Here is a 27,628-nt window from a genome sequence, read left to right on the forward strand (position 1 = left end):
TCACTTCTTAGATTCCACTTCAAAGCACTTCAACAAAATGTATTTGCTGTCAAACTCTCAGGGCCACCAGAGCTTATCTGATAATGTCCAAAAAAGAGGTCTGCAACCTAGATAGAGTATTATTTTTGACTCAAATTGTCCTTAGATGCTCAAAGTCATGCAGTTCTGATAACAAGCTATTTCTCTGTCTCACCTAATGAGCATGATTGCTGCTTGAGATCCGAGTGGCAGGGTCTTTCTGGTGGTTTCTTATTCCCGCCCTGTCACTAAAGATGATCAAACCTTTGCTGTTCTGAGCAGCTGATGAACTTATTGGATCATGTAGGAGCATAAGAGCCAGATCCTTCCATCTAAAAGAGAGCTAAAGATTAAATATTCACATTTGTTGCTACACATTAGCTCTCCAACATCAACATGAAATACTAGTTGCTGGTGCATACAAATCCAGACAGCATGTTTTTTAAACGTATATGGCAAAACATTATACACTCAGATAAAGGAGAAAGGGATCATGTAAAGTACAGCATATTAAATTGAGGCAGAAACTGGGTTGACCTTTGTGGAAATAACAGGAAACAGCATTCAGATGACTGAACCTCAACCACTGTGCAATCCTATGAATATTACACGGGTGTAATAGGTGACATTTTGCAGTATAACACACTTTACCACATGTTCCATCCATCCATTATTTAAATTATAAATGGCATTAGAGTGAGAAGAAATGTTTCTGCAGGGGTAAGGAGTGGAGAGAGTTCTGTATGCGACCGCGAGCAGAATGTACCAGCCGTGCAGCCTCTTTACTTCACCTGTGGTTTATGTTTGGGCAACGGATGGTTTTCAGGTCCAACGTGATTGTTATCCTTTTTAAACAAACTGCCTTAGATTGTAGCTCTAAGCTGTGGCGATCGACAAAAACTCATTTTTGTCCTCCTCCTTCCTGGCTCGACTCCCTCTGACTGTGTCTCCGAAAGAATCACACATTCAATCAACAAGACAGCAGCAATATGCTTACCGCAGGGCATGTGCACACACAAAGCACGCACACACAAAACATTACAACTGGAAACGCTGTAGTCACAAAGGACGACAATCACACAGGGACATGTCTGCAAGAAACATGCATCTACCGGGAGCATATTCTTTATTCAGCATGATAATGATTCGGTGGTAATTAGTTTGCCCACATGCAACATTTTAAGAAACAGAAATGCACTTTGCGTTGTTTTGCTTTCACTGGATCTCAGTATTAATACCCTGTTATAATCCCTTTCAAGAGCCAAACTCCCTGAGCCAGACAAGTTTTGAATTCAGACAAACTCAATTACTATGCAGATTAGAGCCGGCGTAGCAAATACATTTAAATCACATATATTTACAATTAGAATACGTTTGAGCCATTAAATGGAAAGCAAACTATAAAAATAGCTCATCAGGGCAGTTTGTCTCCTGAAAGACATTTACATAAGTGCTTCGCCCCTTTTGCACTTCAGCATTTAGTTGCAGCCCAACAACTGCAGCCATATTCTAAATCAGGATTCCAGTCAGGAAAGTGAAGCCTCCTTTTCCTTCAGATGAATTCATGGATGAGTCAGCCATATTGCTCCAATTAAAATAATCAAACTCCTGCTGTCAGGTTGGCACTTCTTCAGCACTGTTGTGGCTTGCGTTTAATTGCTATAGCATTTTAATGTTTAAGAAACTTCAGTTTGTGAATATGCTTATGAGTATTGATGTGGGAGTGTGTGTGTCTGTGTGTGTGTGTGGCGCATATGTGTGCTTGAAAGTGGCTCTCCATGCAGAACAGTATGCTAAGTCGAGAATACCGAGGGAGTCTCTGGACATCAGTGTTCCCTTTACCGACTCCGCTGCACGCTTGAATGTCTTTCAATTTAGCCGTTCTGATAACTCGGCTCTCGCTCGCAGAGATAAAAGCTGAAATATAATAAATGACTTCGCGTCTCCACGTGTTTGGGCCGGAAACCTCGTCTCCCTCGCACCGGCTCTCCGTGCCCTTCCATTTCTCTGCCTTATTTATCTTCTTTCTGCGCTTGCTGCTTGTTGCTCATTTTGTTCCAACACATTTCATATCTTGTAGTTGTAGCTTCAGTAAATAAAGAAAAGCATTTCTGAGTGCATTGTGACTTGCAGTTCCTCATCCACTTTGAATTCTCTTGACGCCTCATTAATGTTATTGTTTTTTCTCTATGATGTTATAATTATTTTAAATATTTTTGTTGTATTTGTCATCTTATGCAAAACAAATAGCACTTAAAGACATTACTGGGGCAGTAATTGGACATGAATAGTTTTTTACTACTTGCAGTAATGCATTTTGGATAAGCAGATGAGGAAGACGTGGAGAAATTGGAAACAGTGAACAGTGTATTGACGTGCATACAAAGTAGCTGCATAAGGACGGTGATAAAGCGGTGATGGAGTGATCATTGTTTGTAGTGCTGCTATTCTTTGGAGCGTTCCTCTGGAGTGGGAACACATGATAGTGAGATGAGTCTCTTAATCAATAGGCTCTGTAGATGTGCCTCTACACACACCAACAAGGGGGATAAGCTCCTTATCAATACACTAGTGAAGCAGCTCTCCCTCAGATATGGATTAATCTGTCCTCCGGTGCTGCAAACCCTTTTTTTTTTCTTTGCTAAACCTGTGTGTCGGTTATTCCTCCTCGGTGCTACAGTAATCCTGGCTGTGTTTTCACCGCACACTGCAGCAGCTGCACTCACTTTATGCTGGTCACATGCTCTGGTCACTAAAAGGACATTTTGGTAAAAACACTTGATGAAAGTTTGATGAGAAGATCGAAATCACTCTCAGTTAATGTATGAAAAATTGCACGTTTATTAGTCGACTTTGAAGGGAGTGGATTGCAGTACTTTCGACAAGCTGGCCATTTCCCCATAGTATTTCTAGTCTCTGTGCCGAGCTACACTAACAGGCTGCTGGCTGTAGCTTCATATTTATGAGAGTGCTTTCAATCCTCTCATCTCTCTCTCCACCAGGAAGAAAATAAGTGTGTTTCCTGAAAAAAAAGAGTCAATCTATTCCTTCCCTCCATTAATTCCGTGGCCTTGAAAACAAGCATCTCTCTGCTGTTCACATGAAAAAGCCAGACAGCCGCCGTGCCACTTCATCTCTCTATCCAAGGCTTGCCCAGTTGTCTACTGCAGGTGTTCTCTAAGCTGCTCTCAGCAGGCCGCCATGATTAGCCAATAAATAACTAAACATATATCATAAATCAACAAGGAGAGCTCTGTCAGGGTGACTTCAGCGGCAGTTTCCCCCCCCGAAAACCATTCTCTGCTCTGAGCTGAAAAACTGTCTGAGAGCGAGAGGTGGATGGAGGAAAAGTTGGCAATGAATGATGTTCTCTGTGTGTTGGAGAAAATGTTTTACCTTGGGAGAAATCCCCTCGTAGCATCCCCGCGATACAACTCACTCAATTAAACATCTGATCAATAATTATAACCTGTAGCTCTCATGCTCAGGATCCAGACTGTGATAAAGCTGCCCACACGCTTTAATGTTTATAACACTGTCAGATATCTGTCTCATGTCCCCTGCAAGCTATGGGTATGTCTCCAAGTCATTCAACAGGACAGGTTAATTGTGGCTCCTCCAGAAGAGAGTGCCGAACAATGCCAGGGGCGAGCAACTCAATTAGACAGCAGCAAAGCGGCGGAGAGTAAAACTATCGCTATTTGTTCTGTTTCAAATGTTTGTCATCTCACCATGATCTGCATGTCATCAGAGATTACTGCCACATTCAGCTCGGCAAAGGATTGAGAGGATCAGTGGCACAACGTGCAATGACCGAAAACATCCAGCAGGGAGCAGAAGATAGATCATGTGGAAAAGAGGCAAGAGGGGAAAAGAGGGTCTTATTCGAGAGTAGGATTGAGAAACAGTGTAGGAATGGAATTTTTCTGGGTTTGATTCTCCATCTTCACACGTCCCCCCCCCCCAGTGGTCTTGAAGTTCATCACAGCCCAACACCCCCCTGCCTCGTCCTTACATGCTCCCTCCCTTTGATTCCCCCAGAGACCCGCAGACAAGCCTTTATCTTGATACTCATCACAGCCCCCGGCACCGCATTTCATCCGTAACCCTGTCGAACCGTTATCTCCAAGTGGAGTGGCTGTCAAACTGTTTATTATCATCAGACTAGGAGAGGTGGGAGAAGGACATGGCTGCAAGGTGCCGTGGTGGAACTTGGGAAGGACTTTGGTGTGACACATGTGGTGAGTTTGACGGCAGATAATAAGTGCCTCTCTCCAGGTCTTATCTCTGCGTCTGTAGGCCATCTCCAGGGATCACCGTTTTATCTCTGTGCCAAAGTTTAAGCCACAGAGGAGATGCTGCTTTTTACTCAATAACCTGTTGATAGCACCCTGCTGAAGGTTTGAATGAGTTATCAGGGGCTGAGGACAACTAGTTGGACTGTATACAGGCAGCTTGTGTGTGATCAAATGTCTGAGATTTAACACAAATTTTCAATGGAATTTTAGGAAAGTCTTAATAAAACTAGAGACAATTATTACAACGTGAAAACACTGCCATCGTGCATCCAGAGTCCGTGCAGTAGCCATTGTGGCAATGGAGCAGGATCCCATCGATACATGTGCTCGACCAATCGTGAGTCGGCCTCAGCTGTCAATCACCTTGTTTAATATAATCAAATAACTACTTAAAACCAACGTATAGTGGAAAGATTAATACATGAACAAACATCAGTATGAGAAGGACTACCTGAAATGACAGAAACCTTTTTTGACTTCATGTACATGTGTGAGCATGTCATCCATCCTTATATACACTATATGGTTATCAAACATGTGTACAGAAAATCCTTGGCAGTTAGAATCAGAATCAAGAAGTTTTCAACACTGACAAAACCTGACATTATAAAGTTACTATGAAGAACTTTGTGGCAACAGTTGCAGATACATAAACATCTGGTGTACCTGAATGTCACATCAAAATCCCTCCCCCTTTTAGTTCTGGGGTCTGAATGATCCGCTGCAATCACCAGCTACTGTCGTGGCTCACTTTATCTTTCACCGTTTGTCGCAGAGCAGGTAGTACAACATGCTTATCAGGGTGTTCTCATCTGCCTGCTGGGGCTGAAAATAACACAGATGAAAGAAGTGCGAGTGAACCTACGCGTCGTGGGCAGTGAACCGATAATAATAAGCTGAAGACGCTCAGTTAGAGCTGCAGGCAGCTACGGAGTCGGATGTTAAATCTCCATGGGTTTGTCACTACATGCAACACATTTGGTATTACAGGTAATCATGTGATCCATAGCTCACATAAAGATACCGATTACAGCTGCTCTAACTTATGCCTTGTGGTTAAACCGAGGACAGTTTTCACATTAGGGTGCAAACTAACCAGAGCAAGAGAACTGTAAAAAGAAAGAGAGCGATAGAGAGGGACAGAAAGAGAGAAAATACTACAATTACAAAGAGTTGAGTTTCTGCTCTCTGCCATTCACCCCATCAGTGCCCCTCTCCCTCTGTGTGTCACCATTCGGGGGCCAAAGGCTTTCTCTCTCCATCACTCGCTCAGACAAAAATACCCAATTTTCTGTTCCGACTGTGACATTTGCATTTTTGTAAATGTGCATCCTGCGCTGTGAACTGTGCCATGGAAACTGCGCTTTGTGTAGTTTTCAACACTCTTTTTCCGTTCTGTTGCAGTGGAACAGTGAATGCCTGGCAATTTTGATTTTACATTCATTTTAAACAATACAAATGATGCAACCCAGCACGTATTCTTTCTTTTGAAATATAAAAGATTACACAATCTCAGCAGGTGTAAGTGCTGCCTTATTGCTGTGGGAACCCACTGTGTTTTATTTGATCTTGACTAACAAAGACCATTTTGTCTAGTTTGTCACAAATGATGGCATGAGAAAGCAAGAAGTAGGTGAACAACAAAAAGGTGTTTTATTGGTAACTTCAGAAAGGACAGTCTTATTCAAACTCTTCTCGATCCTTTTCAAGTGCTTTTTCCAACCGTCTTCCCTCTGTGTCTCACACAATACACTGACCATCAGTCGACAAAAGTAAAATCCAGTTATCACGCCAACAAACCTGTGTACATGTAAAAAAATCGAAACTCTTGTGTTCTGATGTTGGCGGACAGTGGGCTGTGTGTGAAAATTGCCATTACTTTGAGAATAAAATGGCCTGACACCTGCTGTTTTCTTCCAGAGGAAACATTTTGACAAACAGATATTTAGAAATCCAGAGCTACAGTCAGTGAATGTTTCTATTCAGAGCAGGTCTGTATGGAGGCAGAGGGAAGCTTTCTAAAGTGCTTGCCTGAAATATATAAACAAAAACCATGTTAGCAGCATTCTTTAATAAAGCTCTTTGTCTTTTGAAGGGGTTTCTCGAAGTGAGGAATTCTTGTCGCTCTAATGTCAGTTAAGCAATGAGGTCTGTTGTTTCCTGGCCATGCAATGACCCCAAATATTTAATATTTCTCATCGGTCCTGATTTTAAATTCAGAGGATAGGGAGGAGGTGACACAAGTTACATGTCTGAAGTAAAAGCTGAAAAGATAAAAACTGCAATATCACCAAGATATATGACTTGGTGATATGAGTGAAATTCTGTGATATTTTAATCACAGGGAAGAAAATAGCTTCAAATGTAAATGTAATTAATTTAGTTAGGATTTTTTTTTTTAAATTAGACTGCATTCCTTAATTAAATTCAATCTAATTTATTATTTCAATTTACGGAAATCAAATAAAGTTAACTAGTTGATGTTACTTTAGGAAATTAAATTAATTGAAGTAACTTATTTTAGCGCGTTCAATTAAATGAATCAAATTAAATTTACAAACATGTCATCACGTGTTTATTTTTGTGTAACGCTTTGACATAGTGATATCAGTAGCCTGGGACAATGTTGAGGTCCTCATGCCCCTTTGCTTCATTTCCATAGTGTCAGGCCCAACTTCAGATGATCAGCCCCCCTGCAGTGTTTGCTCATTCCTGGGATTTGCTGCAGCCTGCTTGCACAGCATGTCTTGATCTCAACAATGCACCAGATGACCTCTGTTGCATTTGAAAGATTGAATCATGCACTGTGTGACCCAAGGGCGCAACGTGGGAAGAGTCCTTGACCAGTGCGGAGGACTGAGAGTCAAGTGTTCGCTCGCCCCTGATGGATCTTCCTGTTCTCACATCATAACCTAAATGAAAATGACAATGAAATATGGTTACGGAATTCTTCACAGCTCATTTATGTGTATAACAGTCATGGAGTAATAATCACATAATTCAGCTTAAATAACATTCCTCATAGCATGCCCTCGTTTTTTTTCATCTGTTGAGTTATACTCCTTAATTTGACACTTTCCCCATTTCCTTCCATGACAGCCACTATATCTTTGTCTCATAGTAATTGATGGACATTAGACAGACATTAGAGTGTGGATATTTTCCCAACGACCCTGATAAGACCTGTATAAATAGTTGAGCAGGGCTTTATATCACTGTACTATTGGGGAAAATGGAAACCGTTCCAGTGTGCGCAGGATTAGTCGATATTCAATTAACCCAGGCAGACAGTAATGGTGACTGTTTATCAATACCTCTTTTTAACTGCACACCCTCGGCACACTTGATTAAACTTCTCATTAATAGCATCAAACAAGCGAGCAAACTAACAACACAAACATGCTAAGTTTGGAGAAGGGAGTCAAATCCATAGAAGTGCTGGAGGGACAAATGCTTATTTAAGGGAATCAGCCTTTGCTAAAGTTAAGTACTGAAATCCCTGTGTGAGCCTTGAGGTCTCTGCCTCGACCGTACATGCTTTCATTCCAGTTGTGGAGACAGGGGAGGACTTTGTGTGTTTGGGTAACGCCATAATTACGCATCCTCAGAGTATTTGTCCGACCTATTGATGTGTATCTGGGACACGTCCTGACCCCTGACCCTAAAATCATTAATTTTCTCACATTCCATAGTTGAACGTATGGAATCCTGACTCCTATAACACAAAACAGACTGTGGTTGTGGATTCATATGAAGAAAGACTTTGCATGGTTTAAAAAAAAGAACTAAAAAAACATTTGCAGAGGAATTTATGAGCCTTCTCTGTGCAGAGGAAGAAGTGGAGACAACCTTTATCTCTTCCCTGTGTCACAGGCTATGTGCCACATTTGTGCTTTGCTCATCAGCTACAAATCAGGGCCAGTGCACTAATCGGGAACAGTGATGTGACTGTCTAGACGAAGATAATGATCTGCTAACATGTCATGTGATCAAACCTGCCAATGCTTGTTTTCATATTCTCGAGTAACTGTAGCCTAATAATTGTCCTGTTTGTGGATGGTGGGTAGTGAGGTGGACAGCAGAGGCGTTGACATTATGATTGCATGAGATAAGTCCGGTTATAGAAAGAGACAGAGAGCAGGAATCAGAGATAAGCAACGAGCGAAGGGCTGCATGTGTGCTGGTGAGGCACAATAAGAAGTAGCTAATGTCAACGTCATACGTCAGTCCACCCACTTGGTCTAAACATTCTTTGGGATGGATTGATTTGTTACAGACTTTCATGGTCATCAGAGAACGAGGCAGATTGAATTTGGTCATCCTCCAACGTGTGTACACATTGGAGGCTTGAACCGAAGCGCTGCTTATTCACTTTGAATGGGGCGAGGTGAAGCGTGGCCGAACTGCACTGTGGTTGTGTTGCGTCACATTTCTTGTGTTGTGTAGGGCAGAAGATGACATTTAATGCGGCAACAGAGGCACAATCCAATCAAATCACGAAGATTTTAAAGAGGAGGCCGAGGCACCTGCTAACCTGGTGTGCACTCATCTAGTTGATGATTTTATGTCCCGATTTTATGTAACATGCAATGATGGATATGGCTCATTAGCATGAAAGTGGCCCTGGTGTGTGTCCTATGCTTGAAACTTTCATTGTTGTCATAGTCAAGCATTGATACAATGCATATGTGTGAGTCCAGCATAATATATCATGTAGAGTCATCATCAAATCAAGATCCCATTAACCTTTAGTTTTAGCTTTAAATTCATTTAATTTGTCCAATATTTCGATTTTCGGGAAAATGCCAAACCAGCCACATTCCCATCAATTTCATCTGCACTTTTATCTTTAGTGCTCATTCGCAAATGTTAGATGCTGAAGTAAGTTTGCATAACATGGTAAACATTATACCTGCTTAACAACAGCAAGTTGGCATCACCACTGTGAGCAAATTAACATCCGCAAATGTCAGTGATGTGAAAAATTGCCATCACTTGTTTCCCAGGAGACAATGTGACATCTTCAAATTAATTGCTTGTTTTGTTCTATGCAGAGTTTTTTCCTCTCTTCATTCAAAACAGCAGTCTTTCATTTTGAGAGCATTATTTCTTCATTTCAAGGTTAGATTTTGTTTTGCTTTCCCCGTAAAAACCTGTCATCTCTCTCAAACAGTCCTAGCTCGCAGGGCTCCTGTTACCAAGAACTTTGTAGAACTTTTACATTCACAAAAAAAACCTATGTACCACTCCAGAGGAAAGAATAACTGAAAAAGCAAACATGTCTCCTTTAAAGGGGTGAATGTGTAGAAGTGCCATGTTGCAGCTGAACACCCCTCACATCACCCTCGCCTTCCAGTTGTCCTAAAAACTCAAAAGGTGTTAAGTTTGACCCGTTTGGTCTACTGAAAAAAACATGGCGGACTACGTAGAGAGGATCCGCTCGTAATGTAAATATAAAACATCTAAATATTTAAAAGCCAATTCTAGAGTAAAGAAAACAATAATTCCTACAATTTAGATGAAACTGACTGGTAAAAACATCACTAGGATAATTTTTCTGCCAAAAGATCCCTATCACCTAAATCTTACACACTGAACGTTTAACAAAACTATGTATCTTTGTTGTGGACAGTGTTTTTTTGTTGTAGCTCTGGCATTAAATATTGCAATGCAGTTAATATTCTGATTCTGATTCTGATGAAATTTGAGAGAACATTTATAATCACCAGCTCACAGTGTGTTTTTAGGTCCTCACACTTCATGATACAAATCAAAGCATAAAATAACCGATATTAAAGTAGCCCTAAATATTATATATATTGTCATATTCTTCAATGCTGACCGTACAGAGTGGAGAAGCTGAGGTTGAGGCCACATTCATGGATCTCTCTGATCACAGATGATCTGTAGCTGCAACAAAGACAGGATGCAGTGAGCTAACTACAGGTACAACCACCAAATTGTGTATTTCATTTGCTCGTCAGTCTTGTGAGCTTGCTGTGCCATCTTTGTTTGTCTCTATCTGCCATTGTGTGAATGCCAATGAGCGTGGAGCTGTTATCACCCAGGCAGCGGATGACAGAATCTGAGTGATGTATCACTCACGTACCTCAGTTTCTTGCCAGAGACAGGATGTGTTTTCTTACTTGGGAAATGAAATGTCAAATGCAGATTCAATGTTGTGATGGCTCAGCACTATCATTTTAAGATGGGATGAATGGAAGAAGGCCAGCCCCCCCCGTCTCTAACCTTTTGTGTGTGAAATGGCATTTTACAGCTGCGCAGATAAGAATTAATGGCAGTGTTTATTGTTTGCGTGGCCCCTCGTCCAACTGTTGTGGAGCTCTGTGTTCTCGCCACCGCTCAATTGTAATTCTCAGGGCCTCTCCTCTTTGTGTTTAACCTATTAGAGCTCTGCGCCTCTGTCCTCTGCTAAGTTTGCTCTCGGAGTTGAAATGTTTTCCCCTTGGGCGCCTTGAGCCAGCCCCCCTTCCACTGATGTGGGGGTGAGCTTTCCCAGGACAAAGAGATGAATATATATAATGGAATGGAAAAAAAAAAAGAGAAGGTTGGGGGGGGGGTCGGGAGAGACAAAAAGACAGCGGGTGTGAGAGTGAGAGGGAGGAAGGGAGAGTGGGAGCGGGAGTGAAAAGATACAGAGGGTTTGACAAGTGCTTGTCAGAGGGTTTAACACTGTTGCCGAGCTCTGAGCACAGGGACACCGGGGAAAGAAGAAGTAGAAAGAAACAATCTGTACTTTTCCTCCTATCACAGACCTGGTTTCTAACTCATTACAGACTCTATGGTGTGTGGGATACACAGCTGTACTCAGAGAGTTGCTGGAGAGCAGCTCAGTCCAACTGCGTCCCCCCCCTCCACCTCTCCCCTGGTCCTCCAGCACATGGTACAGTCCATTTAAAAGGCTGCATGTCATCTCAGTGTGTGCTGGGTCCTCTCTGAGAGCAGCTGCTCACAGCACATTCTCCTCGGCGGGAGCACTCACTTTCCCCTCCGCCTGCTGGGCTGCATCTTTTTTCCTCCTCTGTCCTGTTTTCTCTCTCTGTCTCTCTCTCTGCTCTCTTTGAATTTGCTCGTCCTCTTTTTCTCCTCTTTCTCTTCTTTGCCCTGCACACACACTAGCACATGCTTCCACTGAGTGTGTGGTGCTCGGCCACACAGATGTTCTTTAGACAGTAACAGGTAGACATCATCTTTGTGCTGCTCAGCGGAGGACAGGAGAGGGACCGGCGTCTTGGCTTATTCTTCTCTGTACATGTGCCAAGTAAACTGTGAGAGAGGAAGCACAGGTGGAGGAGGAAGAGGAGGACGACAGGAGAGGGGGATAACTGGAGGAGAGAGGGGTCTCGGCTTCACCCCGTCTAATGCTCCACTTGACACCATGCTGCTCTGTGTGGATTTGGTCCTCAGGGGAAAATCCTTAAAATGATGGAAGACAACAAACATCTGGCACAGAGGATTGATGGGGCCATCCAGTCCGCCAGTCAGGAAGTGACCAACCTCCGCTCCGAGCTCTCGGCCACCAGCCGCAGACTGGCAGAGCTTGGTGCCAGCAGCCCCCCTGCTCTGGAGAACCACCACCAGTACAACCACCACGATGACAGCCTCCATTACCGTGGTGAGTGTCACACATGTGCACGTGGACATGAATGTGTGTGAGAGTGAGAACATGACCATGTGCCACTGGCTTGAGAACAACAGTGGGGGATATATTGGAGGAATGTGCAGCAGGGTGGCTAAGATCATTCCTCCTTTAGTCCGCTGACTTATTTTCCCCTAAACTCCAGAGCAGAGGGACAGTGGATCGAGAGGGAAAAAAGAACTGAGTTCTCTTATTAGATGGGAGGGGTTGGGGTTAGAGAGCGTGGGCCAGAGCCTGTCCGGGTTTTGTTTCCCAGGCAGCAGCTGGGCTCCTCTGGGGCTGCAATCCCTCCAACTCTGGCTCCTTCTCAGCTCGCTCCCCTGAATCTGCTGGCAAGGAGTCTTAAACAGTGCTTCAGGTCCAGAACTGCGTGCCAACATCTCTGATCGGGGCGGGCGACACCATGGCACCGTTATGTAGTGGTTGAAAAAAGATGTGATGCTTTAAACCTGTGAATGATTTAAGTGGGAGTGTGCAGGGTACTGCTCGCTGTGGCCTTGTTGGCTCAGAATGATTTGTTCTGGCTTCACGCCGCGCTTTCTAATATCTCACTTGTTGCTATCAGTAAGAACATGAAAAAGTACTCCTTAATAGTTGCTGCATGTCTAATGATGTTTGTTGGCTCTTTTGTAATCTTTATTTCATGTTTGTGTGGAATGACACATCTTTTTAATGCGTCTGGCGGGGAATCGTAATTAACCGTTGCCCTGACATGTAAACTGAACATCAAAAATCCCTGCTTGTGCTCACATCAATTTCCTGAGCAACTCATTAGTGGTGACAAATTTAAAGCTTTCGACAAATACAGGACGATCTGACAGATTCAACTTTTACAGAACGCTTGACTCGCTGAAATCGGGAACATGCCACAGAAAGAACCAACCCTGATGGTGCAGGTCTTTTTCGCCTCGAGGTTTCTGTGTTCTGCCCTTGCCTTGGATAAGTTAAGAAGCCGGGGGGTTATTGAGATCATGCCATGCCAAGCCGTTCACTGTCAGTGTATATTAAATGGCGCTCTGTGTCGGGCATATGCAGTTCAGGGGCTTGGGATTCCTCTTGTCCGTTGCTGGTGCTCGAAGCTGAGGACGGATCTGTGTGAAATGAGGCTTTAGAGTGATGATGTACTTGTTTTCAAAGATATAATGAGTAACAGATCTTCAATAGAAACACACCGCTAGCCAGTTAGCTAGTTAGCCTTCCAAGGTCTGCGGTGGTCACTCGTTATGCATCACAATTGCTCAATGATCTTTGCTGCGTAATGTGAGTGAAACTTTAAGACATAAACTCACCTGTGAACACATCCTGAGTTGTGGTGAAGGCAACAACTCCCATGATCCCACGCTGCTTCACGGCGTCATCAAAGGCCTGTTATTATCGAGAGACCCCTAAGCTTCGTCTTAATTCAGTGGTCGCATCCATCCGAGGACCCGGTCTACGCAGTTGACTCCGGCTGCATCCCCTATGGCCGAGTAGACCGGGTCGGTCAGTCCGGTATGAGGTGGACTGGTCTTCGTATTTCATCCCTTGCTTGTCCCGCCCTTACAGCCATGACCTAGCAACAGAGCTACAGGCGAAAAAGTCGCCCGCATTTGAAGGAGCCTTTGAATTGGTACAGTCTATTTCGCTCCGCTGTGACATAATTGGTCTACAAATGCAGCCTCCGAAGGATGCAGCCCCCGAATTGAGACACAGCGCCAGAGACCGAAGTTACATATTTTACGTTAAACTGTGCCTTATGTATGCACCATGGAGGCTGTGTTCATCCTGCATTATTTCGTAATGTAAGTTATGCATCAGCTTTCACAACATGCGGTTGAAGGGCAACACATGGTGTCACAGCAGTGCGATCAGGGTTAACTCAGCTTGCAGATTATACATTTTGAATCAGTGATCCTGCTTGACAATCTCCGAGGTGCTGTGGAATCAGAAAGACGTGGGAGTTTATTAGGCAGGCAGGGTTTCATAAAAAGTGAAGTTGCATCCTGGGAAATTTAGTAATTTTTTAGCCTGAAGCATACAAGATAATGAAAGTCAGGATATCCGAGCTTTTGCTGCTTCGATGCTGATCATTCGAGAGCTCAGCCTGGTTTAAGTTATCTGCTGGATAAGTTTTATCAACAGAACGGCCAAGTAGCCTTTTTTCAGAACATGGCTTTTAGTCCTCACAGTTGGAATAGCTTATAATAAAATAACTCTGCAGTCACGTCTCCGCTGTGTCCACCCTGCTCGCTCTCTGTCTCTGTTTCGCTCCTGCAGCGTTAACAGGCAGCCTGACATTCCCACATTCCTGAATGTCAGGGCAGTGATGTCATACTTCCTGTTCCCAGAGGCCAGGGCAGCAGTCAGGTGACGGTTAAAGCCAAACGCAGCTCCACACACCGTCCCCCACCTCCCTCCTTTTGCTTCAAACCCGACAAACTTAACGCGGCTGAGCCTTCACCTCTCCTGCATAAAGAGGGATGAGCCAGAGAACTGCTTAGCTGTAAGGATGTTTCCTCCAGATTTCGAAGTTTAGGATGATTCGTTTGGGAAGATCTCTGGTGTGAGGCAGTTTAGTGTGCGACGAGCCAGCGTCAGCGTCCAGTGGCTTAGGGAGATTAAATGTTCTTTAGGTGTGTATCCCTCTCCAGGCCTCGCTGTTTGTTAGTCAATTTGTTGGCTCTGCCCTCTGCAAAATCAAAGCTGCTGCACAGACAAGCTTTTTCTTCTTTTTTACAAACGTGCAGGACCTGCCTGCCGGTAAATACTGTATATTATATTGTGCCAAAATGTCACAAACGTTTCTGCTGTTTCACCTCCCTGTGGAGCTTCAATAACCTCTCTGACAGATGTCCAATAAGACTGTAAGCATGGCACCAGAAGCTGCTGTCGGCCTCAGGGTCCGTTCTTGTTGCTAAACTAATCACAAGGAACTAGAGATTAAATCACGCAACTTTTAGACTCTGCACGCTGCACCAGGATTAACTTGAGTCTACACATTTTGCCTTTTTTTAAACTTTTGTATGTTTTTCTTCTTTCTTCCAAGCAATTATCCCTATGACACAAAGATTTGTGTTCTATGTTTCATATTCAGTTTATAGTTGAATCAATGGAAAGCTCTGTGGCTCACAGTTACAACCCTGTCTCCTTTTATTCAGGCCATTGACAGTAATGCATTCATTGCCGGGATGATGACACCCCTCTATTATTGGCTCTTTCTCTCAACATACGTAACAACAATCTGAATTATGAGGAGGGAAACATATCAAGCTATGTTCAATTCGTCTGAAGGAACAGAAGCTCCAGGAAAAATATGTTGTCGTCCATAATCATTGGGAGCAAATCTCGAGTTTTCATTATTTATGCTCTCGGTAGATCAGTGCCCTGCTGTCGGCTGGAGAGAAAGTGCTCATCACGGACTCAAGGGATTCTGCCAATACTAATCCATAAACCTTTCTAAGACACAACCATAAGTCAGCTGTTAGTGACTCATGCAGCATGGGGAGTATGGATGACTCCTGCTGGCTTTAAACAAGGAGACTGATGTAGTCGACACAAAGTGTGAAAGCAGTGATGATATTTATGACATTTATTATTTCTCAACTGTCCATGAGCATAATGATCTGCCACTGTCGATATCCATAGCCAAAATAACGTGTTTAAGGTTAGACATATATCAACGTAAAGGAAGATGAGTTGTGGACGTCCAGGTTTGGTACAAACAATGCTTAGTATTGAGTCAATAGCACAAAAGTATGATTTGAAAATAACTGATTCATCAACAGAAAACCAAAGATAAAACTTAGTGAGGGGTGAACTACAACTCTCAAGTGAGAAAAATCTGAGCAGAACTTAAAAGTATTTTTTAATGCATCTATCAGTGGGTGAAAGCTAAAGGTTATGCTTTGCTCGAACATGACAAAACATTCTGCAGTTTGGATAAATTTTGATAAATTTGGCAACCAAATAGTTTTATTGGGTTTAAAATGAATCACTCTGAACGAGTGGGGCACAAGCACACTGTGAATTATAAACAAAACCATTAAAAAGTCCCTCATTAAAACCATTATTGGTTAAAATCCAACCATAGACACAATGAATAAATGAGTAAATAAATAAATTGAGAAGGTTTAAAAGTCACAGACTCAGGCCGGGCAGTGAGGGCTTTAGTTCTTATAAACATTCTCTGTGAACTCCATGGCCTCTCTCTCGGCTGTTAAATTTAAAAAGACAAGGCTTGTTAAGATGACAATTAATAATAAATACCAATAGATCTCAGCAATAATGCATAATATGAAATTCATAAAAGGAGAGGCAGGTTTAGAGTTAACCTTGGCTGTTCTGCATAATGATTATTTTCTGCTTCTTCTTGTCGGTCAAGTATTAACAACCATCCACCAATGCACAGAAAAGATGTGATTTCTTAGGAATAATTTCAAACGCTCATACTTTGGTTCTACTGCTCAGAAACGATCTTGGAGTCATTCTGCGGTATCAAAGTGGGTCTGACCCATGAAAAATTAAAAGCTTTTCAACATACTTAGAACTCAAAGTGCCTTGGAGTTTTCTGTCATGTTTGTTATACTCATGGACTATGAATCAAAGGAGAACCATTGTTTGTTTGGCTTTTTAAGAAGACACATTTGCCTTTTTCTTATGCACAGCTGCTATTTTTTGGGATCCTTTTAATTGTGTGTACAGACTGATGAGGAACGCTGAAAATATCATGAAAGTCAACATTCAAATGTGAATTTGAAAAGACCCTTCCAGAACCAGCAGCTCCTCTAACTAAACTATTCCATTACATCTGCTCTCGGCAGTATACGCTAGAATACCCGCAGTCAGGGATAGAGGAAGATAAAGCCGCTGAAACCTTTAAGGACATTCTCCAAACTGTTCGGCTTGCTGTAAAACAGTGTTGATTAAGTATTCTCAGTGATTATCTTATCTCCCAATAGCTGCACTGCCTCTAATGCTCTGTACTTTAGAGTAATTGTAGGGAAGAATCATCTCCCCATCTGGCCTGAGTTTGTCGGAGGCCCCGAGTCTCTCATTACTTCATCGTGCACATGATCGGGGCTGGGAACAGAGCGCCAAAGTACAGGGGCAAAATCCCACCCACTTCAGCTCTTTCTCTTTCTGTTTCTCTCTCTCTCTCTCTCTCTCTCTCTCTCTCTCTCTCTCTCTCTTGCTCTCTCTCTCTCTCTGTAACACTCTCCAGAGACCACCCGCGTTCCCGTCCGCTCTTCACATGCAGGGAAAGTATGCGGCGCGCTCTAACCTTCCCCCTGTATCCACCACTGTCCAAATACCTCACCCCCTCCCCTCCCAATATTCCCTGCCTGGCCTCCCTCAGCCACGCCCTGTCTGTGGTCAATGCAGCATGAGAGGAACTGTGTCCAAACAATAGCTAAGAGAGAGGGAGCCCCTTACCCCTCCAACATTTCTCTCTCTCTTCTCTCCTCTCTCTTCCTCTTCCTCACCCACTTCCTCCGGTAGAACAACTAATCACGGCACAGCCACGACTCCCGGGGCCTCCCATACCATGTGAAGACACTGGTGGTGGTGGGCAGGAGGTTTTACTTCTCTCAGACCGGATAGTTAGATCTAAAGAGCTCACTCCCCTTAAATGACAATAAACTAATGGTGTACAGTATTCCCATTCATGTATGGTATTTGTATCTCATTAATATCTTGGAACACAGCAAACATCCAATTTAGAGGATAGTTTGAGACAAACACAACCAAAATGGATATGACAGATCTATACAGTATAGGAAATAATATAATATAATTCAATGCATCTTTATTTGAGTATTTGTAATTTACTTACCTCATGGTTAAGCTTCTTTTTCATTAAGTGTTATTATTTGTTGTGTATCTGCACTTAATAGCCGAGGGCTTAGAAGTACTTACTGGCACATTGTCAGCTTTTGCTCTACAGTGGTTGGTAATGACCTTAAATAAATAATGACTCTGTGGTTATTTGTTTTGCTTTTTAATGGAATGCAAGCCCCAGTAATGAACTGTCAGAGCTGCACTGGCTGTCAGAGAGAGCAGAGACCCTGTGGACTCTGAGTTTCCACTCCTGAGCTTTGCTGCAGGGAGAAACAGCCGGACGGCACATATTCACTTTCATGACCATACAGGGGCAGAGGAAGCTGTATTGTTTCAAAAGCTCGGAAATTCTCCCGAGTTTGTGGTTCACCGGGAGGGCATTGTGATTTCATGTTGCAGCATACAGGGGCAGAGGGGACAGGTGACAGCTAACCTCTTCCTTTAGCTCTGTTGGGCGAGGCGACAGAAGCGCTGCCCTGCACACCAGCTGGTGAGAGCCTTCCTTTGCCTGGGTTTGGTTGGCAGATGGCCGCGGTGCCCTCTCCATGCGACACCTGATGTGAACCGCCACCTGAGAGAGACCCGGTGCTGCCGGAAAAAAAAACAAGCAGCGAAGCAGAACCAGAAAAGGGAGTTGCGAGAAGGATGCCAGCTCTAAGACAGGTTACATCTCCAACAGACATTCCTCTGCAATTAAATCTGCGAGGCCGACTTCATCTGAAAGAAACTTCACAGAGTGAGTCAGTGAACGCCAATTCAAGGAGAACCGGGGAGCGCTTTAACCGTGACACTAAGCAGTGAATTACTCTCCGGTATGACACACTGTCTCTGAGATGATATTATTCCTATCAGTGTGACTGATATGTCTCCGTATGCTAATGAGATTCATGAAAGCCAAAGTGCTCACTTAACTATTTCCTTCCCACCGGCTCGCGACAGTCTTTGTTTCCCAGTTGGATTTTTTGATGAAGACGACATTTAATATGGATTTCCTATGTGTAGGTCACGACTCGGGTTAAGAGCACATTATGAGGCCGGTGGTTATTGGCTGGGGAGTGGAGGGAGAGGAGAAGATTAATGAGGATATTTCTCCCCGTTATCTCGTCTCCTATGATTCTTTTCTCCCCCATTTCCCTCTCACGGCCCATCATCATAACTTTGCATGCAGCAGGTATTCTATAGTTTTTTCATCAGAGGAGCTAATGGACTGAAGCCGCTGACAGAAAAATTATTTATCACCACCATATGTCAGAGTGGAAGTTTGATGTTGTGGACTGAGTGAAGTATTCTTCCCGACTTGTGCTTTATGGACCTGCTGCATATTTAATTTGCATCGTGTGCTTCGAGAGAGGATCCTGGACTCTGTTGGTCCAGATGGGGAAACCTGTCCTTCCTCACTGGTACAAAACACATTGAGCTGGGATGGAGCTATGCTAAGTTCTGGGTGAAGACTGAATATAAAGGTGGACAACATGTCTTCACTTCCTTTGTTGTACTAAACTAAAGGTTAAATATCCTTGACACAGGAGCTGCCATCTTGCACTTTAATATATTTTGAAGTCTGCACAGTAATGATCGTGGTTTGGAGTCACAGCATCGAGGTTCCACTGATTCACATGGTTGACCAATCACGTCAGTCTTAGCTGTCATTCATTGTATTTCACCCCGATAAATGCCACAATACACTGCACATGAATTCCGCCATATTCTGCCGATTACATTTGCAAAGTCGATCATGGATGGAGCTGAGGGATTGAGGTCCCATCAATCCTCCAATCTCAAGTCAATCATGACATTTCACCCTGTTTTATAGCATCAAATAGCTTCATGAACACTTGAACATACATCAGTCTGATAAGAACCACGTAAAATGACAGAGACCATCTTGAGAAGGGGATTTATGACCTATATCGAAGCCAGTCACCAGGGGGTCGTCAGGCTGATTTGGCTTCACTCGAGGGGATCTGTCACGTCATCCATCTTTATAGAGTTTATTGGGTGAAGCCAGACACCTGCAGAAGCATCTTCTATTCTCCCGCTGTATTCTCATTGTCTCCATTGATGACACTCAGTGGAAAAATGAGAGAAAAAGCTCCACTGTACATGGTACATGTGCCCCGATACAATAAATGAGCTGTGATTCTCTCATGTGTGATGTTTCAAGGCCACCGCCTGCGTGTTGTGGTGCCCGCCGCGCAACAGGAGGTGCAGAAAACAGTTTGACTCTAAGCACCTAAACTCCCTGGTCTCCCCCCATGCCGCCGCTCTATACATCTAATCCTCGGTTCTCACCTTAAAATATCCAAATCCCCGTTGAGTCTAAACTTCAAACAAGTGCAACTCTCAGAGAGAGCGAGAGAGACGAGGAGACAGACGGCGAGGAGGACGAAGCCTCGTTGCCTTCACAACAGTCTCAGCTCATCCTATTTAAACGCCTCATTGCTTTAGCAGTGGAGATTTAGCTTTCTTACTGCTGGTACATATTGTTGCCGTGGCAGATGAGAATGGACCAGACATGAGGGAAAATTTGTTCTAAGGAAGTACAGCCCCCCCCCCCCCAACCCCCCCCCCCCCCCTCCCCCACCTCCCTCTCTGTATCCAGGGGACGTAAAGCGTGACATTCCAGTGGAGCAGAGGATAAGCAGAACACTTCATCTGGTTCACGCAGGCCTCGGACAAGATTGATGGGCTGAAGGCAGAACATCGGGGCGATGCTGTGCACTTTTATACATCCACACAATTCATTAATGGCAAAGTAGAAACATCCTACAGCGGTTAGACTTAGAGGACGGTCAGAGGAAGGTCAAACCTTGGCTTAAGTCCTGTGTTGCTGAGCTACAGTACATTCACGTATAGTGTCTCATGTCCCTGCTGTGTCCTCTTCTATGCTCACCACGTACACTGCAGCCTTTAGGTCATCCATAGACTGTGAAAAAGATGGACAATGCTTCTCCGGCTCGTCCCACAATCCAGAAATTTAGCCAAAATATCCCCTACGACGTGAATGCTGCCATCTTTCTCCGAAACGTGATTGAGAGCCCAGATCTGCATCGTAGTGATCGGAAGATAGAGCTGGTGTATTGAGGTCCCGTCCATACACACGCTTGACCAATCAGGCATCAATCTCAGCCGTCAATCAAGGCGTCCCAGCCCGCTTGTTTAGCATCAAATAACTAATTCTCCAGTTATAAGAACACTTGAAAAAACGTAATTGTGATGAGTTCAGAATCCATCTTTGAGAAAAATATATTTAATGTGTCCTATCTACTAACATGGAGAAGGCGGGATTTGTGATCAATACTGCGAGCAGCCACCAGGGGGTGATTGAAATGCTATCGTGTTACTTTCAGGAAGCTGTGATTTAGTCAATTAATCACTGGAGTGTGACAGGTTAGATTTTTAAGTACAACTTAACCATTTCTAGCTTTCAAGGACGAACATATTTTATTGTTTGTTAAATTATAAGATTTAAATAAAAAGATCTTGTGGCTTTGGACTATTGTTGGACAAAAGCAAATTAAGCTTTTGGGAAATTGCTGCAGAAACAAAAACAAGACTAATCAATAATTAAATTTAAAAAATCTGTTGGTACCATACGTCAGTGTAAACCGTTATGCTTGCAGATAGTATTCATGGTTGATTTTCCATGTTGTCTCTCCACACTGCTCCTCCAGACTGTAACAGATGGCTCACACTGCAGCAGTTTTCTTTTTAGTGGTATTCCAGCGAGCTCCGCTACTCAGGTTGTTTCCAATCACGCCAAAATGAATTAAATCAGTCTTTGAATTCATCAGCAGGCAAAACGTGGGTTTCACAAATAAGGTAACGTCCTAAAAACAAGCTCGACATTAAAGTCGGAAAGTGTCTCACTTATCTGGTTCTCTCTGGAGTGAAGCTCATGAGCCAATATTGAACCAAAACAGGAACCTAACATTGTTTTAATTTAATTTGTTTCGAGCGGAATTAAACATAATTCATTTTGGGGCGAAAATAAATCTCACTGAGTAGATGCATCATCATCAGCTCCCCAGCTTCCCCTGATTTGTGGACATTGAGCGTTAAAGTGGGCTCCATCCCTGAATTATTTTTGGTCTGCAGCCTGAAGGCATTAGAGCTGAAATCATGCCACTCTGTTTTCTCCTGCTGAGGGGCTTCTACACAAATATTTAGCAGGTCACCAATTACTGTACACAGTGTGCTCAGGCGTATGTACACACACACAAACACACGGCGCCTCTGTTGAGAAGGCTGTGTATATACATTCCTGTAAATATGTTTATTGTTCAAAATCACTGTCTGGATAAAACTTTACCTTAGACCAGATGTCCTCCACCAGTATCCCTGGAGACAAGGCCGTGTGCATTGTGAGATGCACGTGTGTATAATCCTATTTTTAAAAGAAATATCATCGCCTCTCAAAGTTATCCGCAGCTGTCAGATCAATGTCAGGGAGACTGCTATCTGTTTCTAAAATGGTTTCATTCAAAACTTTAATTTCCCCCAGAATGCACTCATTAAATACACTAATGTTTGATACATCTGTATTTCAACACAAAAACATCTTCACCATCACGCTAATCTTGTGAAAGTTAAATATGATTCCTAATTATCCAAGTATGCCCAGGCTATGTGTAACCTAATATGAATAGGCTCCTTATCATATTTACACCTGGCGTTAAAAGGCGTTTTGGTCGACCATATGAAAGTACAGGTGTATGAGGACGGATTGTGATCTTATTTGCCAAACATAAAGGCAATCATCTCCTTATTCCACTTTTAGATTGAGGGATGAAAAGAACAAGACAAAATAAAAGTAAGTCTAGAACCACTGTCCTATAAATCTTACCTTTATGAAATATATAAAATGAATATCTGATGAAACTGTATGGTCGTTTTGACGGTTGCAGTTTTACATCAAATTATATTGAGAGGTGGACCCCACTCTCTGCTTTTTCATATAAACTAGTGCAGTGCCGGTTCTAACCCTGTTTGGAATGGGCTGTTTGTTCGGTCTGTTGTGATGCTGGTTGCAGCTTTCCTTTCTGAAACTGTAAAAGTGACCTGCAGTGGCTGAGCTGTGACCGGCTGCTGGATCAGTCCACAGAAACAGGAAGCTGCGACACCGCTACTGCACAAAACTTCACAAGATATTCACATAAAGACCAATATCTGGAATTGTTAGACAGATTACACTCCTCGTCTGTAGTGCAGTCTGTTGGTTAAAGATTTCTAATCTCAAATTTATATCACAACTAATTTAGTTCTCTCACAGGCAGAGAGCACATTGTGCAACAGTTTTTACAGTGGCTGAGTTGTAGTTCTTGTGACAACTAAACTCACTTTGACCTTTAAAACGAGGGGATCCTCCCTTAAATGTCTATCACCTCTTTGATTCTTCGCTCCTCTGTTCTCTGGTAGTATAACTGCGGCCGTTGTATTGGTCCCCTCAAAGTGTGCACCACGGTTCCGACCACTGGACATAAGTGATGGAATCTTTTGCTCTGGCCGCCGAACAATGAGTCCCTTTCAACATGGCTGCCATTACTTGAAGTGGTGTGAGTCTTTTTGGAGGAGGGTTTCAGATTCAGGGGTTTCCCACAGACTCCCCCCTAATTAACCACCGCGAGCGACTCAGCTACTAGTCTCTCCGTCCAGGAATGTTGCTCCGAAACCGCCAAGTACTTCTCTGTTCCATCCATCGACACAAAACCTCCTTATTTCCAAATGATACGCACCAGACACACTAATGAGAAAACAACTAAGCATTTTATTTTACAGTATTACACAGTTGCAGCATTAGATTTATCTCCTGAGGAGGGATGGTAGCTACTGTCCATACTTGTATGGTTGACAGATCGTGTTTTTAACCTGTGGGTGTAGACGAAGAGAAGCAGTGGTACAATGAGACATTCCGTCCATGATCGTTGTGACAGGATCACTTACTTTGCCTTGATCTGGCTAACGTGTGCCCCATGCGGGAGGAGGAGAGGAGAGGAGAGGAGAGGAGAGGAGAGGAGAGGAGAGGAGAGGAGAGGAGAGGAGGGGAGGGGAGGGGAGAGGAGAGGAGAGGAGGGGAGGGGAAATGAGGGGAGGATGTTCAGACCTATAGCTCCATTAATAGGTCTTGTGTGATGCTGAATTGATTTTGAGGTCAGTCCATAAAGCACACTGCCCCAGCACTGTACTAACAGTGGCATCATTATGGTGTTATTAGGGCTGTGGGGGAGGGCTGGCAGAGAAGGGGGAGGCTGGCTGTGGGAGTAATTCACAGGTGCGTTAAACCCGACTACTCATCTGGAGAGAGAGAAAGCAGCTGAGGCGGTGGTCGGACCACCTCTGTCACCACGCTGTTAGCCAATTAGCACAGGTACTTGAACAGTGCGAGTCTCAATTAACATTTTCTGCACTTTATAGCCGTCACATGAGCAATCAGAGAAGCGAACAAGACTCAAGTCAACGTTCTGAAGAAAGCATCTTTTCCAGCAGCAGTGGGAGGAAAAGTGTTCAAATAATTCACTTGAATCAAAGTAACATTACTGAAAATTCTAAATTACAATAAAGAACAGAAGTGTTGTGAACCAGTGATAAAAGTAAAAATACTGTTACATTACCCTTATACTGTTAGATATTTTTCAAGCATAACATTTAAGTAGATTTTCTGTACGGCTGAGTTGATTTTAATGACCAGATTATTTAAAAACTGTCAATACAGGGACAGAAGATTAGTGCCTTGTCTGATTTTACAGAATAAACAATGTTTATATTTTACATTAATATTGCAACAATGTGTATATCACAATTCATGTTCTGTTTGGTTGAATTAAGTTGGTTTTAATCAATAGATATTTATAATAAAGTTTCATGAAGTTGACATCTTAGGAATCATCGCCTTTATATATGTTAGCATCATATGTACTCTCATAATATTAGTGTCAGCCACCTCAAATCCATAATGGCCAGGCTCTACAGAAAATTGCAGAAAATGTCCAACCAAGCCATAACGTACTATTCACCTTTTGTTTATAAAATTGAATAGTAACTAGTTATCATAGCTTTGAAATGATTTGAGTGATCTAAGATATAATAGAATTATTAAGTTGCAAAAATGAAACATGTCAAGTGAAGTACAAATACTAAAGCACAGCACTTAAAGTAAATTGAATTTCAACTCATTAGGTGTGAACTGTGAAAGACAGTTGTGAGAATCACACCTACACAGTTCAAACCCGTCCACGAGAAGCAAACAGACTGGGGGGTGTCCGTCTCTTCCAGTGGCCCTGAAGTGCTAATCATTGTTTCCGTTAGAACTTAATGCATTTGTTTCTTTTGATTTGCTGTTGAATTTTGTGATTTAAACATTTGCACTTCTGGGCCACTGTTGTCACTGCCTGACAGCTCATGACTACAGAATGATGTTATTCACTGAGTGAGATTATTAAAACAGATTCAAATAAAGTAGGACATCTAAACCACCTCACCATCAGGATCAGAAGGTCCCTCTGCAGCCTCCCTGTCCTGCTGCATGGACTCAGTGCTGCTCCATCTGGACTCAATTACAGCTGCTGCTATTGAACTCAACTTACTTTTAATTCCTGTGTATTGATGCAACTTTTCCGTATTAGTTGTGCGTTGACCTTTCAACAGTTAACACAGGCCCGGTAAGGATTTTAATGGGTCCTGCTCACACTGCGCTGCCTTTATGAATAAATGAGTAAAAGATATGTGAGTACCTGGTGCAGGAGAGCTGTGCAGTAATTATTAAGACTGGTTTCACTTTAATAGTCCTACAGCAGTATGTAATGCTGATTATGACTCTTCCTCTGAAATGGAAATCGTCCTTTTTTTTTTTTCTTACCCTCAAGCGGTTGTACTGGAATAATCTCTGTCTATGTTTTTCCCAGCATCACAACAGTCATGGGGGGAATTCCAACCATCTCAGTGCTGAGTCAAAATGTAGCCCTGTAAAATTACTGTCTAATTTCTCAGAGGTTTATGGTTACATGGTTGGTAGCGTGCTTTGTAAAGGGGGGGGGGGGGGGTTGTTCCAAACATTTCATCCGTTTCACTTGGACAAACTGTTTGGACATCTTAAGCAAGAACGTGCGCACAAGCTCAGCCCTTTGTGCCCCCGAACATCAGAGCGTTTTGTTTCACTGTCCGATCAGGAGGGGATATGTGGAGATACGAGCCTCTCTGTCAGTGTCTCTGCGTTTGGGGATGTTTGGATGTCTCGGCATTGTTTTGATTTGACGCCGCGGGGCATTTCCCTTTCTCTAAATCTCACGAGTTCACAAGCTCCTCTTTGATTTTCTCTCTCCTTTGTGCTGTCTGTAACTTCAGCTATGACACATGCTCACACTGATTCATAATCATTCACATGCACCAGATGCTTCTCTCTGCGGCCCGGATGAGAGGTGAATATTTTCGGCTGCCGTCTTCACATCCTCCTGTAACTGAGAGAGAGAGAGAGAGAGAGAGACGACAGATTGATGCAGGAAGGAGCACAACTAAGAAAGAAAGAAACAGACAGATGATGATGTGAGAGGGAAAAACTCAGAGACTCTCAACTGACCAGTGAGCTGTAATGTGAAGAGCAGCAGAGCACAGTGACGGACAGGTACTGAGTGTGTGGTAATGCACCTCCAGACCTTAATTGGTTTGAAAGAGCCGGCTGGAGAGGCTCCTCCATCAGGATGAGGATGAGGAGACTGTTAGGTGACAAGCCACAGAAAGAGAACTAATCAGGTCTCTGCTCCAGACACAACACCTGTCTTTTTTCTCATGTTGCTGACACAAACCTAAAGCATCATTGTTCAGATCTATATTCCTGCTTCTGTGGTGTTTAGAATCAGAACTCACCTCCAGTGCTGTTTCCAGACATGACCTGTGGATCAAAAGTAAGAGATTAAAATGTTAAATGTTGACGTGTGAATGGGGAAGTCAGTTGAATAGTTGTTTTTATAAATTACAAGAAAGTTCCATGGAAAATTGTCCAGAATAATAAAAATATACATATATGCTGACAAAGATAAAGCAATTATTTTGACGTATTTTTTATCATTTAATAAAAATGAAATGCGCAGCCTGGCTGTTCTGTAAATAGTCTAACAGTATATTTCACTGTGTTTATTTCAGCACATTGTGTTGATTTATCTGATTTCCGCACTCGCTCCGGTGCTAAGCACTCTCAGGGGAGAGAACATATTGACGTCATTTGATCTCACCAACAGGGTGTGAGGTACTGGAGTGGCTGTTAAGATGCAGACTGCGACTAGAGGAGTGTCTCGTTGTAACGGTCCCATATGCTCCTGCTATTATACTATAAGAGGGGACATTGTTGCACGCACGGCGCTGCCTCTCTTAAGGTGGGGCGGATGCAGCCCTTTAATACTGCAGATAGTGCAGGATTACACCAAGATTGTCTCAGGCCTTACATATGTCTCAGTCTCACTGTCAGGTATAAGCTCTGTGGCACGCTCTACTTTAGCTTTCTGATTTCACAGCTGTATTTAGGAATGAGTGTAATCCAGCGGAATATCTCTGTCTTTGGCATTTACAGAATTGTCCCATCTGGGGTGTGGGGTGGGGTGGGGTAGGGTACCAGCAGGAGGTGGGCAAGACCATCGCATGTCTGTACAGGGTAAGCTTTACCATAGTTTATAATAAGGATTGTCTGTGGGGGGGTAGAGAGGATGGTAGGGCGTGGACTGATCCTCCTGGTAATCTGCGTCCCGTGCCTCATCTGGGATCCAGGGAGCTGTAAGCAGATGCCGCGCTAACAGCGAGAGGGTTGAGAGTGAAAGGGAAAAGGAGAAAGGAAGGACAGATATGGATT

The 27,628-nt window shown here is 43.2% G+C and overlaps 1 protein-coding gene across 1 annotated transcript in view; it reads left to right on the plus strand.

Annotated features, from left to right (window-relative positions):
• Nucleotides 1-27,628, plus strand: part of kaznb (kazrin, periplakin interacting protein b) — a 98,170-nt gene that overhangs the window by 29,603 nt on the left and 40,939 nt on the right. Inside the window, exon 4 of the mRNA XM_053432896.1 lies at nucleotides 11,745-11,952. Within this exon, the coding sequence (XP_053288871.1) occupies nucleotides 11,745-11,952 (208 nt within the window). The remainder of the gene's footprint in view (nucleotides 1-11,744; nucleotides 11,953-27,628) is intronic.

The sequence above is a fragment of the Pleuronectes platessa genome, chromosome 2 (genome assembly GCF_947347685.1).
Source record: "Pleuronectes platessa chromosome 2, fPlePla1.1, whole genome shotgun sequence".
NCBI classification, from domain to species: Eukaryota; Metazoa; Chordata; class Actinopteri; order Pleuronectiformes; family Pleuronectidae; genus Pleuronectes; species Pleuronectes platessa.